The sequence below is a fragment of the Talpa occidentalis genome, unplaced genomic scaffold (assembly GCF_014898055.3).
Source record: "Talpa occidentalis isolate TD23 unplaced genomic scaffold, MPIMG_talOcc4v2.1 talOcc4.2, whole genome shotgun sequence".
In the NCBI taxonomy this organism is placed as follows: domain Eukaryota; kingdom Metazoa; phylum Chordata; class Mammalia; order Eulipotyphla; family Talpidae; genus Talpa; species Talpa occidentalis.
Window position 1 is genome coordinate 18971563 of NW_023602073.1, and position 17287 is coordinate 18988849.

The following is a 17287-nucleotide window of genomic DNA, read 5'->3' on the forward strand; positions in this document are numbered from 1 at the left end:
CCGCCACAACGTTAAGCTTCCAGCATGAAAAAGGACTCTGATCCGGAATTTGTGCTAATGTGCGCCTCATATTTTCTTTAATACATTTTTTTTTTTTAATATTTGGAAAGTTTTTTTTTTTTTCTTTAATACATTTTCATAGGGGTTTTCCCCTTTCCCGGGCGGGGTGAAGGGTAGGTGAAAGGTGGGTGCCTTTGTTAGTCTCTGTAAAAAAGTAGTTTTGTTTCATAACTATATCAAGATGGCTTCTAATGACTGCAAGAATAATAGAACAAGGAAAAAAATTTTAATCAACTTTTGTGTGAAACATCGGCGCATTCGTTAGGTCAGCGTAATGTGGGAATGGGAAACTTCTCATGTGTTTGACTAAATTCCACTTCGTGTTTATGACATCATTAATCTTGATGCAATAAAATACTAATTGCAGTTTTAATACGTAAATTGTGTCCTTAATTAACACCCCCGGACTAATGAGAGGTTTACATAGATCAAGGACGGCCTTCCTGTAATAGGGCTTAAGTTCTTATGTCTTTACACGAATGCACCATTCAAGTTCTGCCAATAAGCAAAAAGTGCGTAATATTTACTTAACATATTGGCTTGAGCAAGTAATTACCAGAAATTTGCTTTTTTAAATTTTCTAGGATAACACGTTGGTGAGGAGGAGAGAAATGCTTCCTGTTCTCAAGGACAGTACGAAATAAATGGTTTTTTCTAATACATGCTGGGTACAAACCAGCAGCGCAGGTAACGTTAATTCAACACATCCCAGGAATTTGTGGTTAAGTTTCAGCAGCGCGTGCTCAGCTCTTCCGCCGAAATTGTGGGTGGCTCTGAAAAGAGCCTTTGCTGTTTGGGGTTTTCCTCAAGGGTGAGTCCACATCTCACTTGCCCTTGGCCTTGTGGTGGCTCTCGGTCTTCTTGGGCAGCAGCACGGCCTGGATGTTGGGCAGGACGCCGCCCTGCGCGATCGTCACCTTGCCCAGCAGCTTGTTGAGCTCCTCGTCGTTGCGGATGGCCAGCTGCAGGTGGCGCGGGATGATGCGCGTCTTCTTGTTGTCGCGCGCCGCGTTGCCCGCCAGCTCCAGGATCTCGGCCGTCAGGTACTCCAGCACCGCGGCCAGGTACACCGGCGCGCCGGCGCCCACGCGCTCGGAGTAGTTGCCCTTGCGCAGCAGGCGGTGCACGCGGCCCACGGGGAACTGCAGCCCGGCCCGCGACGAGCGCGTCTTGGCCTTGGCGCGCGCCTTGCCGCCCTGCTTGCCGCGTCCGGACATGTCGTACACAATATCAGCGCGCACGGGACTCTCACGCCAGCGAGAACGACCTAAGCTACTTATAGTGGTGGCGGGGCGCGAAAAAAGAGCTGTGCGATTGGCCACTCTGAGATTTTCGTTTGCACCAATGGGGGCGCGACGATGGGGCATGCGTGTGTCGATTGGGTGAAGCCGGCGCGGTGGCGTCACCGGAGAGGAAGCACCAATCACCGGGCAGCGCCAGTCTACCTCATTTACATAAGGCTGTATATTTAAGGCGGTGCCGCCGGGCTCTGATGCTTCATTTTCTTTCATCTGCTGCTCGCCATGCCTGAGCCGGCCAAGTCCGCGCCCGCGCCCAAGAAGGGCTCCAAGAAGGCGGTGACCAAGGCGCAGAAGAAGGACGGCAAGAAGCGCAAGCGCAGCCGCAAGGAGAGCTACTCGGTGTACGTGTACAAGGTGCTGAAGCAGGTGCACCCCGACACGGGCATTTCGTCCAAGGCCATGGGCATCATGAACTCGTTCGTCAACGACATCTTCGAGCGCATCGCGGGCGAGGCGTCCCGCCTGGCGCACTACAACAAGCGCTCGACCATCACGTCGCGGGAGATCCAGACGGCCGTGCGCCTGCTGCTGCCCGGGGAGCTGGCCAAGCACGCCGTGTCCGAGGGCACCAAGGCCGTCACCAAGTACACCAGCTCCAAGTGAGGCCCGCGCAGCCCCCGGCCGGCCGCGCCCCAAAGGCTCTTTTCAGAGCCACCACGTTTTCCAAAGAGAACTGGCACTCGCGCTGTCCTGCTATGAGTGTAGATAAAGGGCACCCACACCTGCAGAGAAGTGGCCGGCTGCCTTCGTCTACAGCGTGGTCCTGGCCGGGTGGGGGGCTGGCAGGCGTGGAAAAGGGTTGGAAGTTAAGCCTTGCGCTAATATTTACTGAGTGTTCGGAGGCCGTGTCAAGCGCTTTATTATGCGTTCTCTGACACCTTTTGAAAAGCTCATTTTTACTCTAGGCTGCAAATAATCCAAGTCAAGCCTTTGTTTCATTGCAGCCAAGCTGGTAAGGGCCCGACTTTCTGAGTGGGCAGAAACCCTGCTAGTAAAGTCCGCCTGGGATGCGATTGGCCAAACAACCCGTTTTCTGGGTTGTGCGTTTCTCGGAGGGTTTTTCCGCAAAGTAAGATTTTGCCTTGGCGTTATCTGAGGCTGCCCAGGGCTCTGGAGCCGAGAACTGCAAGTTGTACAGGTTTTGTGTTCGGCTGTTGGATCCCTAGAGAAAAGTGAACCTGTCGGTCCCCATGTCCCACAACTAACCGTTGCGCACTGAGCCTCAGCCCTGCCCGCCCTTCTGAGAGATTAGGGTGAGTTGTGATTTATACCAAAGTTCAGACGGAATATTGAAAGGTCAGGCAAGTGGCTTACGGATAAAATGTCAGGACAAGGACCGGGAACTCTGGGAAAGGCAGTGTTGACTCGGGAGGCGTAGAAACGGGCTGTGCAGGGAGGGCAACGTGGCAGGCCCGAGGAGGGCTGGGGTTTGCAAGCCCCCGGTTAGGACCTCGCAGCCCCGGCGGGCTTTTCAAACGGGGCTTCTGCCCAATCAGAAGCCGCGGGGCGTTACCTGCATTGCTGCCGTGGAACTAAGGCTTGACTTGGGTTATTTTAGTCTAGGGCAAAAAAAAGTTTCTTTCTCAGTACGCAGTATTTAAAGAGACGCGGACTCCTGGAAAGTGCCCAGAAGTAAGAGATGGAATGAAGATGTGGCTGGCTGGGAAAACCAGGGGCGGAGGATTTCCAGGTACGACGGCGAAAATCCTTCTATTCTCCCTCTCATGCGTCTTTCCATAGCGCTTAAATCCTCTTTTTTTTTTTTTTTTTTTTTTTTCGCTAAATGCGTTAACCTTTTCTGCCGCCCTGTCGTGCCCTCTCAGGAAATACCGGTGTCAGAAATATTTTTTCTTTGAACAACAACTACAAAATCGCCACCCCCCACCCCCACCCGCCGTCCCTCTCCGGGTTTCTAAATCACCTTTTTCCTTTCTCTGTTGTCACTGCCCTGAAGGTGTGGGTGTGGGTTTTATCTGGGACGAAGTCTTGCCTGTCACAGCAGCAGACCCCCTAAAGGAAGTCGCGACCACGGGTCAGGGTCCAAACTATGTGGGTTTGCCCGTCACTTTTCCAAAATAAAGTTTTCTTGCACTATTCAGTGTGCCCCATCTTTAAGATCTGGGGGTTGGCGGCAGCGCCAACCCTCCAGCTGCCTTACTTGGAGGAGAAGAGCCCTCGGATTTCACCCTGTTCCTGGACACGGCTGCATTCTGTCACCCCCTCCTCCCTTTGTTCACTGTCCTGGGCTGATTTTTTTCCTTCCTCCTCGTGGTCTGAGTTCCCGTCGGCGGCGGGGTTGGAAATGTTGTCCTCTCCTGCCACCTTGTGGCCACAACGCAGAAGCGCAGCGCCGAGGCGTGTTTCCCACAGGCCGTGGACATGCCTCCTTCCCGCCTTCAACTCTCAGTCAACAGGGTCAGGGGTGAGCAGAATTATCGCTTCTGCCTCTCTTTAGCCACTAGTTTTAAGTTCGTTCTCCTGGAGCCACTCGGCAGCGAGAAGAGCGAGAGAGGAAGTCGTGTCGAGTGGTGTGATCTGGTCACAGCTGTCCAAGTTTGTTTTTTTTTTTTTTAATCAAACCCCAAAATATTCTGTACCCTAAAATAAATAAAAAAATAATCGCATCATTCTTCCTCTAGTTTTGGTCCTCAAAGTAAATAAGTACCTTAATGGCTTTTGTAAACCTAACCGGCAAAATGATTTGCCAAGCAGTTTTTTGAAGCTACCCCAGGGTTTCTGTTTACGGATATCATGTGACTAAATAGCAATTTCTCCAAGCTTGAACAGCAAAGCTACAGTTGAGAACCTTCCTCCTGTTGCAGATCTTTCGCCACCTTAAATGGTAGTCCCTCTCTCGCCCCTTCTGAGTCTGACTTTTCTTGTCTTCTTCTCAGGTATTATTTCCTTTCCCTTCCAAATATTCGTCCTCCTTGAACAGTTTCTGCTTAACCAAATCCAAAGTATCTATTTAGATGCTTGCAAGTACCAGGCAAGAATTCACTAAAGTTCTTGCAGTTCAGCATGAGGGAGTCAGCACCGGGCTCTGCTGCTCCCTGAGAAGAGGATGGAGATTCCCCTTAAGCAGCTTTAGTGCAGCGTCATGTTAGGGCTCACTCTCTGGAACTTGTATTTCTTTATGCTGTGACCTCTTGCAGTCGTGATGGATTCTGTATCGCTTCCCTGAAGGGATTTTTAGCGTAGAGGGTTAATAAGTATTGAAAACTTTGTTTTATCTAAAGTAGATCTTGAGTGTGGTTTCTTCTTAGAGACAGGGACAGTCAGAGTGTGGGTGACCTGGCCTCCCTTCTCCAGTGGGGAAAATGCTGCTTCCTGTGTTATAATAACTCAGTAGGCCTCACTCAGCCTGAGTTAATGGCCGTGTCATGGGGCTGCTGAGACTACCCGGACCCTGCCTCCTGCCTGACACACGCCACGACTAAACACCCCACCGGATGGCTTAAGCAACAGTAACCTAGTTTCTCACCCTTTGGAGGTTAGAAGTCCAGGATCAAGGGGTTGGCAGCTTGGGTTTCTGGGGTCCTCTCTCCCTGGCATACTCCCTGCGGCCTTCAGAATCGTTGCCTGGCCTGCTTCTCTGTGGGTAGTCAGCTGCTGTGTCCTCCTCTTCTTAAAGGTGATGCTGGAATTGTCAGGCCTAGTTTCCCAGCCAGGAATGGATCCCAGGCTGCAGGGGCAGCGCTGAGTCCCAGCCGCTAGACCCCCACGGGTTGGTGTCTCACGAAGCCACAGCAGGAACTTTGCAGATGCTCAGGCAAGCAAGTGAGAAGAGGCAGGTTTGTTTAGAGAAAGAAAAAGTTTATTGAGGAGAAAAAGAACAGAAATAAAGTGGGGACTCCCAGGCCAGGGAACCAGGCCTGGGAGGGGCAAGGAAGCCAAAGTGGAGTCGTGTCTCAGGGAATATAGACCTTCTTTCCCTCATTATTCTAAAGCTCCACCAGTCTCTTTGTGATTGGTTAGTTCTCGGCTGTCTCACTTAATTTGCTACTGAGTGGGGGATCTTCACATTCCTTATCTAACAGCTTTCTCTTTCCCCATTTGTTGCATCTTTATGGCCCAGTTCTCTGGATGAACATCCCTGCATTGAAGTTAAACAGCTGCCCTTCTAATGTGTCCATAAATTAAACCACTCTCCATTTCTCCAATCTCTGCCTCCCTTTACCACCTAAAGGAAACCAGGACCAGCGTTAACAATGTTGTCCTTGGTCGTGGGATGTTTGTTTTTCCTAGTGGAATTGGTTACACTCCTCTTGCTGCCCTTATCTCTGAAGCCTTCCTCAATTCTCCAAGGTCCCCTCCTGTAGTGTCCCTAAAACTGCATAATTCCTAGCTTGCCCTGTGTCTCAAAGGGACATCAGCCACTTGCTTATAACCCCCTTCAACCTCATTACCCCCTTGGGCCCTATCTCCAAATACACTTATTTTGGGGTTAGTTCTTTGTGGATCATTCTCTTTTCATCAACCTTCGAAGAACCTAGTGGGGTGGGGGAATTTTCTCCTGAGGCCTGGCAGTTTCCACATGGGAATGCTGAGGGAACACAGGCCACTCCATAATAGCACTCAAGGACCTTTTCCATGCTTCGATGCCAAGATTCTCTTCCAAACTGTCTTTTTAAAAATGTATTCATTTAGCTTATACTGCAGCTGAAGAGACAGTTGTGTTTTTCCCTAAACCAGAGGAGAAACATCAGATGTTCACTAGGGTTAAGCAGAAGTGCAAAACCAACTGGATGTGAGTGACCAGGTCTCTCTTACAGGGCAGGGAGAGGGTCACCCCCAAGCCCCCAAACCTGCCTGCCAGAAATAGGTTCTGCCATCAGCCACATCCATCAAGACAAAACATATAAGACCTTTAATGGAAGGTAACTTTAATACAATTAGTGAACAACACAGAAAAGACAGTGGCCAAGGGCAGTGAGTTTTCAAGAGGGTGCGCATTTTAATATGGAATATTCTAAATTTTCAATACTGGTAATGAATACAAAATGTATAACATGGTGCAGACCAAACAGAAAATGTCCTCATTCCTCATCAGGGCCTTCACCCCACAGCTGCGGGTGTCCGCACGGGAACAGAGACGACTGCCTGCGGCCAGCTGTCCAGTGCACGTGTCCTGCCACCAGAGCCCAAGTGCCTGGATCCCCCAGTCTCCTCGACACCCTCCTGGGGAGAAGCTGCCTCTCACCTAGTCCTCTGGGCAGAGCCCAGGTCCACACCACAGCAGGCGTTCGAGCGCTATTGCTGCCAGTTTAATAAATTGGATAAAAAAGGGGAACTGAAAGAAAAATTTCAAATTCTTCACATTTGCTACCAGCAGTGACATCAATGTGTTGAAAGGTGTTTGGAGTTGTTTATTGTGGGTGGGAAAGTTATGTGGGAAAACAAGCTCATTCTTTTCTAGTTGTGCTCCATCTGCCTTGTGGTGATACAGTTCTCTCTACCTGCTTTTCTGTGGTCTGGTCTCTAAAATTTCCTCCCTCTCCCCCACCTTTTCAAAAAAGTGATTATGGTATTTTCAGGACATGGGAATAACCCCACTCTTCTGGAGTCTTCCAGAATGTTCACTAGGGTTAAGCAGAAGTGCAAAACCAACTGGATGTGAGTGACCAGGTCTCTCTTACAGGGCAGGGAGAGGGTCACCCCCAAGCCCCCAAACCTGCCTGCCAGAAATAGGTTCTGCCATCAGCCACATCCATCAAGACAAAACATATAAGACCTTTAATGGAAGGTAACTTTAATACAATTAGTGAACAACACAGAAAAGACAGTGGCCAAGGGACACTGGGCTGGTGGAGCAAACAAATTAGTATCAGGCCAATTAGCAGGAGATAAAAACCAATTGTGACTGCATGCATGTGGAGAATTTTCATGGTTGTAAGTTCTAAGGTGAATGGGACAAACCAGAGACTTACATCCAGTGCTAAGGGAGGGATGGGGCCTGGGGTTTGAGTAGGGAGTCTCCCCTGAGGAGGGGCTGACTTCATTTGAGGAAACCTTGTTGCTGCAGGGCCTTGATTGACCTTAGCGCCACATACCAAAGTGACACATATTGACAAAAGCCTGCTCTGGACGTTTTGGGAGCTGCCCACTTAAAATTTTTGGCAAGACCAATCTTAGAATATCCAAGAACACACTGAGAAAATCTATTTCTTAAATAAAACCCAGAAGAAAATAGTAACATTTTGTGTTTCTTGGCAACCCATGTGCCTTTGGTGATCTGTGAGATTAGAAAGTTTATTATGAAAAACAGTGCTTTAAAATTCACCTACGAGGAAAATGGCATTTGCCAGGGCAAATTCGTCAGCAAGAGGAGCTGAATCTCACCTTGCACCTAAACTGAACACTGTGGCTTTTAACTGTGATGGGACTTCCATGTGGTTAAAAAAAAAAAAAAAAAATTCAATGCTGTCCACGAAGAGATTTTAATGCCAGAATCTCTAAAACCTCTATTGCCAGGTTGATAGAAACAGGTCCTCATCTACAGCCATCCCACCCTGAACACAGCCGCTGACTGCATCTGACCTTGGGTAAACACATTTTGGAACACAATAAAAATCAAATATAGATAGTCCTTGAGTCTGCCACTCCAGACATCTGTGTAATATTAGGTGTTCTTGTGTGTTTGGTCATAGGTGACACATAGAAATAAAATTAATATCAACAGTGTTGTAGAGGAAAGTCTTTTATGTGGGTGTTCTCTCTTTTAAAAATAAACGATTTATTTAAATGGAAACCTTCTTGCACATAAAAATTATTCATTTAAAAAAAGGTGAGAAATGCACATCAAATCCACAATAGAGTTGCCCTGAAAAGGGGCTAGGATTGAGGATGCCCTGGAAGAAGTAAAAGGTAAAAGAAGTAAAGTGAAAAATAATGTTAAACGTTGGTTTTTGGTGTATTAGAAATTTTATTTTTAAACATATTTACAAATTCACCGGTGTGTTAGATGGTTACATGTGCCAGGCCATGTTTTAGATAATACAGCAACCACAGTGGTGAAACAGATAAAAATCTCAGTTCTTGAAGCATTTGCATCCCTTAGAGGAGAAAATACTAAATAAGTAAAATACCACCTAGAAATAAGTGCTGAGAAAGAAAAAGGAGGGGAGGAAGGGGAATAGATTGTGAGGAAAGTTGTGACTTTAAATATTCCAAGCTCCCTTTAACAAAATTTCTAGAATTCAAATATGCTGTATGTGGGCCTTTGGAACTGTAAAGTTTACACTTTGCAATATGTTAATTGAGATGGAGGCCTGTGAGCTGATAGGTCTAACATAAGTAGCGTCTGCTCTCTGAAACACTGGTTTAACAAGATCCTTTCTGATTTGTGAACTAAATATTTCAAAATTTTCTTGACATGAGAATATTTAACGTGCAGTGGCCCAAGCTTTCACTAGCAGAGAGGCAAAATCTGCTCAGATTATATTTTACAAGGAAGGTGTTATTTGAAAAAGAACTGCTTAGCAGAGGATGGTTTCGATCCATCGACCTCTGGGTTATGGGCCCAGCACGCTTCCGCTGCGCCACTCTGCTAACATCAGTAAATGCCTTTCATAACAACACCTTCATTAGATAATCTCTTAGGTGCTGCTATACTGTACTTACCAAAAATACATTGTTTTTTTTTTTTTCCTCGGAGTCTACTTGTTGCTTTTATTCATACATCAAAAAAGAGACTTAATCCAGAGGACTTTTACTCCGAATATTCCGAACGCAAAATGTTTCTCTGAGGACAACAGCCGGTTGCCAGCTTGCCCTTCCCACCCCGTAGGGGCAGCCCCGCATCTTGGAATCACGCAGCGTTTGACCCGAGCAAGTGTTCAATGTATGTGAAAAGTATCCGACTTCTAAAATGGAGCATTTTCAAACATTTCAAATGGAGGGGGAAAAAAAAAAAAAAAGATTGTCACTGCATTGGCCGGGAATCGAACCCGGGCCTCCCGCGTGGCAGGCGAGAATTCTACCACTGAACCACCAATGCCGGTACAGTCCAATCTTGTTGCAAACGCTAGAAATTTCTTCCCGCGCGTCACTGGTCTCCAGTGTCTCTGAGTCACTCTTCGTTTATTAACCAGGGCCTCAAAGCCTCCTGCTTTCTTTCTAGCAAACCCCTTTCCGCCGCGAGTGCGGAGCGCCCCACTGGATCCTGGCCGGCGTGCGGCGGCTGGCCCGCGCTACAGCTCCGCCTCCCCAGGCAGCGCTCCGCCCGGGTCGCCCGCGCGCTCGCCGCTTCCGCCGGGGCTTGGGGGCCTGGGGCCTGATGCGACGCTCCGCGGCTCTGAGGGTTCGAATCCCGGACGACCCCGACAGGATGCCTAACTCCCTAGTTAGCTTGGGAAGTGGGGGGCTCCGGGGTGGGGAGCTGGCTTTGGTGGAGACAGTGGAAGAAGAGCGGGTCGGGGGAAGGAAGGAAGAAGAAAAGTTAGTGGAGGATCGTAGAGAAGGGCTAGGAGGGGGCAGAAGAGGGGCGCACCGGCCTGGTCTCTGCTGGTCACCCCAAAAAAAGGCGAGGTCGAGGGGGATTCAGGAATTTCACGGGTTGCTTTTATGTTTCGGTTGGCCTCTTTATGGAGGGGACATTAAAAAATCTAAGAAAAGGAAGCGAAAAGGTCTCTTTAAAGGGTAATTTTTATCAAAGACGCAATTCCGACTCATACAAATGTTTTTATAAAACCTTTTAAATGTTTTTATTTAAGAGGGGAAAAAAGCAAACATTGTTTAAATATGAACAATGATGTAAAAAATAAAAATAATTTTTTTATGTAATTCATGAATGAGGTAATTGATGAGGTGGTATTTATTACCAGAATCCGGAAACGGACGTCACGTTATTGATCAGGAATAGTGAAATAAACTTGTAAATAAGGTTAAATCGGTGTTTTCCACTGAAACGGGAAGTGGGTGGAGGAGGGGACCTTCCCCCCCCCCCCCCCGCAGAATAATTTGCGAGTCCATAGACAGGAATTTTTTGTTAACTACAATCTAGAGTTATGTAAAAATCACTCCCATAGAATTAGAATCAGATGACACCACACCGAGAGCGTGCTCTAATTTTCCTCTGAAACTCAAATTTTCCTGTCTTTTTTTTTTTTAGGGAGATTCTGCCAACTCTTAGAGTACAAACGTGAGCATCAAACTTAAGTTAAACGCACTTTTAAAAGCTCACCATTGCTCAAGGCCAAGGGCACTCTTGCTGTTTGTGACCCTCAGCCTTTAAAGTCTGGGGGAAGGGGGGCGGTTCTTAATTTGCAGGTTCATAGACCCCTGTAACAACAGTGTCAAAAAATAAAATTCTTCGGAAAAAAATTCATGTGAGTAAATTTAGAGCTCTCTACTAAAGAGTTGAGGTGTGGGGCAGGATCTCATCTAGAAAACAAAATCACTGCAAGGAGCTGCACAAAGTGGAAGGTTTTTATAGTTAGAAACGAGGATGGACAAGAAAAGAACGATCATTTCAGGCAAAGCCATCTTCCTTTAGGAGAAGTAAATCTCCCCCTAGCCTTTTGGGTTTTTCTTAGGTTGGTCCAGCAATCAAATTAACATCAGACAGATTAGCAGGAGAAAACAAAATCAATTACACCTCCAAAGAAAGATGACGTGAATGTAGATTCTAAAGCCACTGGGGCAAAATGAGGGTGTGTACTAGAATAAGGGTCAGGGGGCTTTGATGAGAAGATGCTCTGCAATTAGATGTTTGCCCTGCTGCATAGACAGGCCTCTCCAACATAAAGGGTAGTTCTCGAGGTAACCCCAAGTCTGAGTTAATACCCCCAGTTTTCATTTTTCTAGTAACTAATAGAGTGGTAAAGATTTCTTCTGAGCCTGCAGGACCTTGACAGATTTCAATTTGTAATAATGTGACAAAGTGACATGACTTAGGAAGGCCCGTCCTGGATATGCTAGGGAGATCCACCCTTCATTTGATTTAAAATTCCACTTTTGGGTGAGGCTGAAATTTCAGTTAGGTTAGGTATTGTGTCTTGGTGGGCCTTGACATAAACAGGCTTCATTTTGGGCCTAGCATGCTTTTCTTTTTTTAAAGAACTGGGGTGTAGGCCAGAGGTGTGGGGGTGAGAGGATTCACCAGAGACAGAGTAGGGAACAGAACAGGCAGATTGACTGAAATACACTGCTGAGGGGAGCAGTGGGCGAGTCGGGAGAGGTCTGCTGTGCCATGTGGGTCACTCCCTGGCCAGGGATCACACTCGGGCCATAGTGGTGATAACACCGAGACTCAACCCCTAGGCCACCAGGGAGGCCCCTGTTGTAGTTTTGACCACTGTGATCAAAGAGCTGGATGCACTCCCTACAAGGCAGTATGCATACACATTTGTACTTAATTTTAGTTTCAGAGTCTATGGTAGTTCTGTTACGGGGCAGACTGAGGAGCACCCTGAGACCCCCAAAATTGCATGCTCTAAATGGGTTCTGCCATCCACCACATAAAGACAAAGCTTACTCAGTGCAAAAGAACTTTAACAAGAGTGTACATAGAGAGAGAAGAGAAGAAAGGGTAATAATTTCCCAATTAAACACCCGTCCCCTGTGGGTAAATGCCCAAGCAAGGTTAACACAAATTGGAGCCGCTGAGCACAAAAGCTTCCTAGAAGTCGGAGGCACCTTCTGGCAGGAAACCAAAGGAAAGGGGCAGATAGGGCCAGGCAATTCTGGAATGAAAGGAGCAAAATCAAAGTGTTACAGGACAGGGAGAAGGGCACCCCAGGCCCCACAAACCTGCCTGCTCTAAATAGGTTCTGCCATCCACCACATCAACACAAAATATATGAGACTTCAATGCGAAGGAACTTTAATACAATTAGGAAACAATACAGGAAAGGCAAAGAATATAGTTTTCAAATCAAGCACCGAAAGTTACCCGTCCCCTCATGGGTAAAACTCCATCCAAATGGGATTGGTCCAGGGCAAGGCCCCAAAGCCTGCCACAAGTCTAAAGCATCTTCCAGTGGGGACCCACGGAAAAGGGTCAGAAACAAGTCTGGAGGGAAAAGAGCAAAACCAAAATCAAGACAAAAACCGCCATGGTCACCTCCCCACGGGTCTCTCACCCACATCTGTGTCACCCAGTCCACGACCAAAAGGCAAGTGCAGTTTCTTCACGTGTCTCTCTGCTCCATGTGCCCCCTCCAGGTCTTCTTCTGGCTCCCCATCCTGCTTCCTTCCTTCCTCAGTCTCCTCTGCAGCCTCTTCTCTCCCTGCTCAGCTCTACCCTCCCTTGGGTGGGGCAGGGAACCTGGAATCTTCCCCTTTCCTGGACACCATCCTGTTACAAAAGTACAAATCAAGGTAAAGGGGGGCCATTTCCCCCCACTCCCATGTGTCTCTCACCCGCATGAGCATTGCCTGAAACCAGACTGTCAAGAGCCTTCTGACTCCTCAGTTCATACCCAGGCTCCAGATGGCTCCATTTTTCTTTTCCTCTCTTACATTATTTATCAGCTAAAGCACAGGCACTTAAATAAAATACAATCTAGGAAAAATAACCTCTGTCCAGTTCCCCTCAAAGTGTGATAGGAGAGCAGTAGTCATAGAACTGGCAACTGAGTGGAAAACAGGGACATGTGAGAGAGTCAAGTGCAAGGGCAGGCCTTCTGTGCATGCCCGTCAAGACTGCCCCAAACACATGCGGTACCAGGCCCCCAAATAAAAGGAAACTCCACCTTGAATCTCAGAGACTACATGTGGCTTTTTTTTTAAACCCAAATTCTCCCTTTTCCAATCCTCCAGACAATAAAATTCTTGGTCTGTTTAACAAGCTGGTTTCTGAATTGTTGGCTTTCTGTCCCAACACGGGCAAATGAACTCTCCCATTAAGGGGAGGGTGGTTGTTAACATCAGTTCATGGCCTCTAAGAATATATTTTGGCGGGTATCACCCAGGTAGAGGTTTATCAGTGAACATGTCCAGCCCACCTGAGAAACTCATCCCTTACTCTCAGATGAAAAGGATGACATCATTCCCTCCTTTTCATGTAAGATGTCCACTTATCTCCCCTCCTTAATGCCCTCATTCTTAATATATATTCCTGGCCCACCCCAGTTTTGCTGTATAATTTATAATTACATAGATTCTCCCCATTATATTATTAAATTGACTTTTCCTTTGTTATGCCATTTGCTGTTAATTTGATTACTTCGCCAGCCAAGAACCCAGGCTACATGCCCTCAGTATCAAAACTTAAAAGACAAGATGATCTAGACACCAAGTATTATGTGATAAGGGGTTCCTTCCTACTAAAGAAATATTCTATTATTACTTAAAATTATATTTTACTGATGTAGGATGAAGGAGAAATGTAACCATGTTGACATTAGAAATTAAAGGTTTTCATTAAGAGACAGCTATCATTATAAATTATAAAGTATTTTAATTTTACAGTGTACTTATTAAAATATGAATCCTAAGACTGAAGCCAATAAGCTACATCTTTCATTATCAGTATGTTCCCAAATGAAATTTTATAGAACTCACAGGCAGATCATATTCCATCTATAATGTGGAATAAATACCTCTGTATTAGTTCATGTTAAATTTCACCCATTTATTTATTGCTTTGATATTTTAACTTTATTTCTCACTTCCACAGACATCGATTTCTCTCAGTTTAGTGTCATTTTTTATCTGTTATGCCTATCTTAAGCTCATACACATTATTGATAAGTATATATTTTAATGGATAAAAAAATTAGTCCTGCAGCAAAAATACCTACCTTCCAGACTGGTAGTATATTATTAATCATTTTTTGAGTGAAGTTTTATAAACAGATAGGAACAAATAGAATTGCTTTCCTTCTTGGTCACTATTTCTTCATATTATACAAAACTATCATGAGAAGTGTTTGCAATTTCTATTCTGCAGTCAGGATATTTGTACAAATATATTGGCCTATATAGTATCTTTCAATGAATTCAGAATGAATTCTGTTTATATATAAAAATACATTAAATAATCATATATGTAAATAGTATATCACATTAAATAATAAATTATAGTATACAAATAATATATTAAATAACAAATACATATCTCACATATATAATGCATTTAACTAATACAAACAGAACATGTATTTACATATGTGTATTATGTAAATACTTGAATTAGTCATGAATTGATATTTGTAGAATTTTGTCATAAATCACTTTAAACCTTACCATTTTCTAGTGTATTGAATCAATTAGTGATTCATTTAAAGTATGTAAAATACTTCAATTTCCATCACTCTCACTCTGGCTTCATTGCTATTTTCTCATAATTCCTTAAAGGTCACTGACATTGGCTTTGAGATCACATCAAAATTATCTATTATATCATTTATTTGAACTTCAAAATATGAACACATTTTCATTGGGAAATGTTCCCTCAAATGTTAATACAGTCTTTTAATGTTCTGTTTCCATTTTCCCTTTTAATTATAGTTCTCATTGATAAAAGATAGGAACCCAGCAGTCCCTCAAGGTTGTTCCCCTGATCAGCATTCATTAGAAATGGGGTAGGTCCTACCTCAGACCTTGGAATCCATAGGAGTTTTTAACAGTGGGGTGACACCCAAATAGTCTGGATTCTAAAAGCCTTCCTGGTGGGTCTGATTTTAAGATCTGCTGTGTGGTGTTAGAATTACTGAAGCAGAAATGCACGTTGTTACTATAAGGTCTTAAAGAAAAACTGCTAATTGTATTTCTTAGTTATTGTATTTTCTGTTTTTTTGTCATACTTATAGTAGAAGAAACATTAGGGAAAGGATAGTAAAGAAGCAATTAAAATTATTACAGTGTCACAAATCATTCCATCAGCCAAATAACTAACTCACAGTGAGTATTTTCCTCAGCACTTTGAAGAGCTTGCAAGGGCGTAGAGAGGAAGTATGATTTATGCTACACCAAGGGAACATAGAATTAATAAGCTTTTCTTCTCGTCCAAAAAAAATGCATGTAAACAAGTAATGGATGGTATATATGTGGGTTTTTTTTCCTTCCTAACATTTAGATTGTAATTGCTTTAGGGGTTAAAAAGAGAAAGATAATTTAACTAACAGAGGAATCATAAGAATATTTTCAAGAAACAAGTCTTTAAGTAGCTACAATTTTCTTTGGTAGGTGGATAATTTCAATTTAGGAAAAGTGGAACGTATAGAAAAACAGAATGGAAGCTCTAGGTAATACTGGAAGAAAAATTATTGAGTTTCAGTATTATGTGGGTGTGAGAACAGTGTTAAAAATTTTCAGCTAGGGTTATTAATCTTGGCTTTCTATTAGATCTACAACTGAGAAAAGGATTCGTGGCATGAGTGAGTGCGTGTGTGAATGCTGCACATTTATAAAAATGTTTTGTTTCCTAAGCCCATTTTAGTGTCACGGATGTCTAAGACTCTTCATCAAGTATTTAAACCAGTGGTGTAAAGCTCAAAGCCTTAGCTATTTTAGAGTCACACTGTTTTAGGGGATCATGAGGCAATTAATAACATGGAATTTGATCATGAGGCAATTTAATAACATGGAATTTGAAATCTGATAATTGTGGGTTCCTCTCCTTTCCTTGCTTAGTCACACTTGCTTAGTCACACAGTTCTCAGGACCTGTGTAACGAATTGTCAGTAGAAAATAAATGCCAATGACATTTTATTTTGACTTAGATCATCAGATAGTTCTATAAGCCGTAGAATAAAGCAACTGGGAAAGAATGAAAATACTAAAACTTTATGTCTTTAACAAGGCCTCTCATTTGGGTATTTCTATGTCTTCATTAAGAAGACCCTGGTAATTAGCCTCTTAAATGCTCCCTTCACATCTTTGTTCCTGAGTGTGTATATCAGGGGATTCAGCATGGGGGTGATGATCCCGTAGAAAAGGGACACCATCTTGCCCCGGTCTTTGGAGGCAGGGGAAGGTGGTTGCAGATACATATAGATAGCAGTGCCATAAAAGAGTGACACCACCACCAGATGGGAGCCGCATGTTCCAAATGCCTTTCGTCGACCTTCAGCTGACTTGATTCTCAACACAGCTCGGGCAATAAAAGCGTAAGAGATAAGAATGAGTGTAAGAGGTATTAGAAGGAAGAGCACGCTGATAAAGAACAGCTCAGCCTCGTTGGCTGTGGTGTCTGCACATGACAGCTTGAGCAGGGCAGGGACCTCGCAGAAGAAGTGATCCACCTCTTTGTGGCCACACAGAGGCATCTGGAGGGTCAGTGTGGATTGCAGGACCGAGTTGCTGAAGCCGCTGATCCAGGACACAGCTGACAGCTGGAGGCAAAGGCGCTGGTGCATGATCACCGAGTAATGGAGAGGCCGACAGATAGCGATGAACCTGTCAAAAGACATAACTGCCAAGAGCAGGCACTCAGTGGAGCCCAAGGCCAGGAAAATGAAAAGCTGGGCCACACAGCCACCGTAGCTGATGACCTTCCTGGTGCTGCAGATGTTGACCAGCATTTGAGGGACGGTGCTTGTGGTGTAGCAGAGGTCCAGGACGGAGAGATTGGTAAGGAAGAAGTACATGGGGGTGTGGAGTTTGGCATCCAGGCGGGACACAACAATTATTGCCAGATTGCCAAAGATGGTCAAGATATAGGAGACCAGGAAGACCACAAAGAGTGGGAGTTCCAGCCATGGCCGATCTGAGAATCCCAAGAGGATGAACTCCTGTGGGGCGCTCTCATTGACCAGACGCATGTTGGCTGGTTCAGTTCTTGGCTCCCTGAAATATACAAAGTCAGTCAGTTAATAAATACATTATGTACCCTCGGCTATAACCATTTTGTAAATAATTTGCATCAATCACAGACTGATATTATTTGTAATGTGAAAAATATCAATAAAAATATATTGATCTTGTCAAGCATTTCTATATTTGACACAGTGTGTGAACAAAATGAATTGCAGAATTTT

At 44.9% G+C, this 17287-nt stretch overlaps 3 protein-coding genes and 2 non-coding genes across 35 annotated transcripts in view; 1 reads left to right on the plus strand and 4 right to left on the minus strand.

The window, feature by feature from the left end:
- Positions 1–816: 816 nt before the first annotated feature.
- LOC119251837 (histone H2A type 1-D) lies at positions 817–1299 on the minus strand. Its single transcript, XM_037519133.2, has one exon. It carries the CDS (start codon positions 1275–1277, stop codon positions 885–887), a length of 393 nt encoding a protein of 130 aa, XP_037375030.1. The 5' UTR covers positions 1278–1299; the 3' UTR covers positions 817–884.
- A 248-nt stretch (positions 1300–1547) lies between these two features.
- On the plus strand, positions 1548–2001 carry LOC119251847 (histone H2B type 1-C/E/F/G/I). Its single transcript, XM_037519141.2, has one exon. The coding sequence runs from the start codon at positions 1584–1586 to the stop codon at positions 1962–1964; it is 381 nt and encodes a 126-aa protein (XP_037375038.1). The 5' UTR covers positions 1548–1583; the 3' UTR covers positions 1965–2001.
- A 6839-nt stretch (positions 2002–8840) lies between these two features.
- On the minus strand, positions 8841–8912 carry TRNAM-CAU (transfer RNA methionine (anticodon CAU)). The gene has a single exon. It is a non-coding gene; the product is annotated as a tRNA-Met (tRNA).
- A 377-nt stretch (positions 8913–9289) lies between these two features.
- On the minus strand, positions 9290–9360 carry TRNAG-GCC (transfer RNA glycine (anticodon GCC)). The gene has a single exon. It is a non-coding gene; the product is annotated as a tRNA-Gly (tRNA).
- A 5169-nt stretch (positions 9361–14529) lies between these two features.
- Positions 14530–17287, minus strand: part of LOC119251815 (olfactory receptor 2B2) — a 161321-nt gene continuing 158563 nt past the window's right edge. For all 31 annotated transcript variants that reach the window (XM_037519105.2, XM_054698051.1, XM_054698041.1 and 28 more), the window contains one exon: positions 14530–17096. In XM_037519105.2, coding sequence (XP_037375002.1) covers positions 16130–17071 — 942 coding nt within the window. In that variant the 5' untranslated portion in view covers positions 17072–17096 and the 3' untranslated portion in view covers positions 14530–16129. The remainder of the gene's footprint in view (positions 17097–17287) is intronic.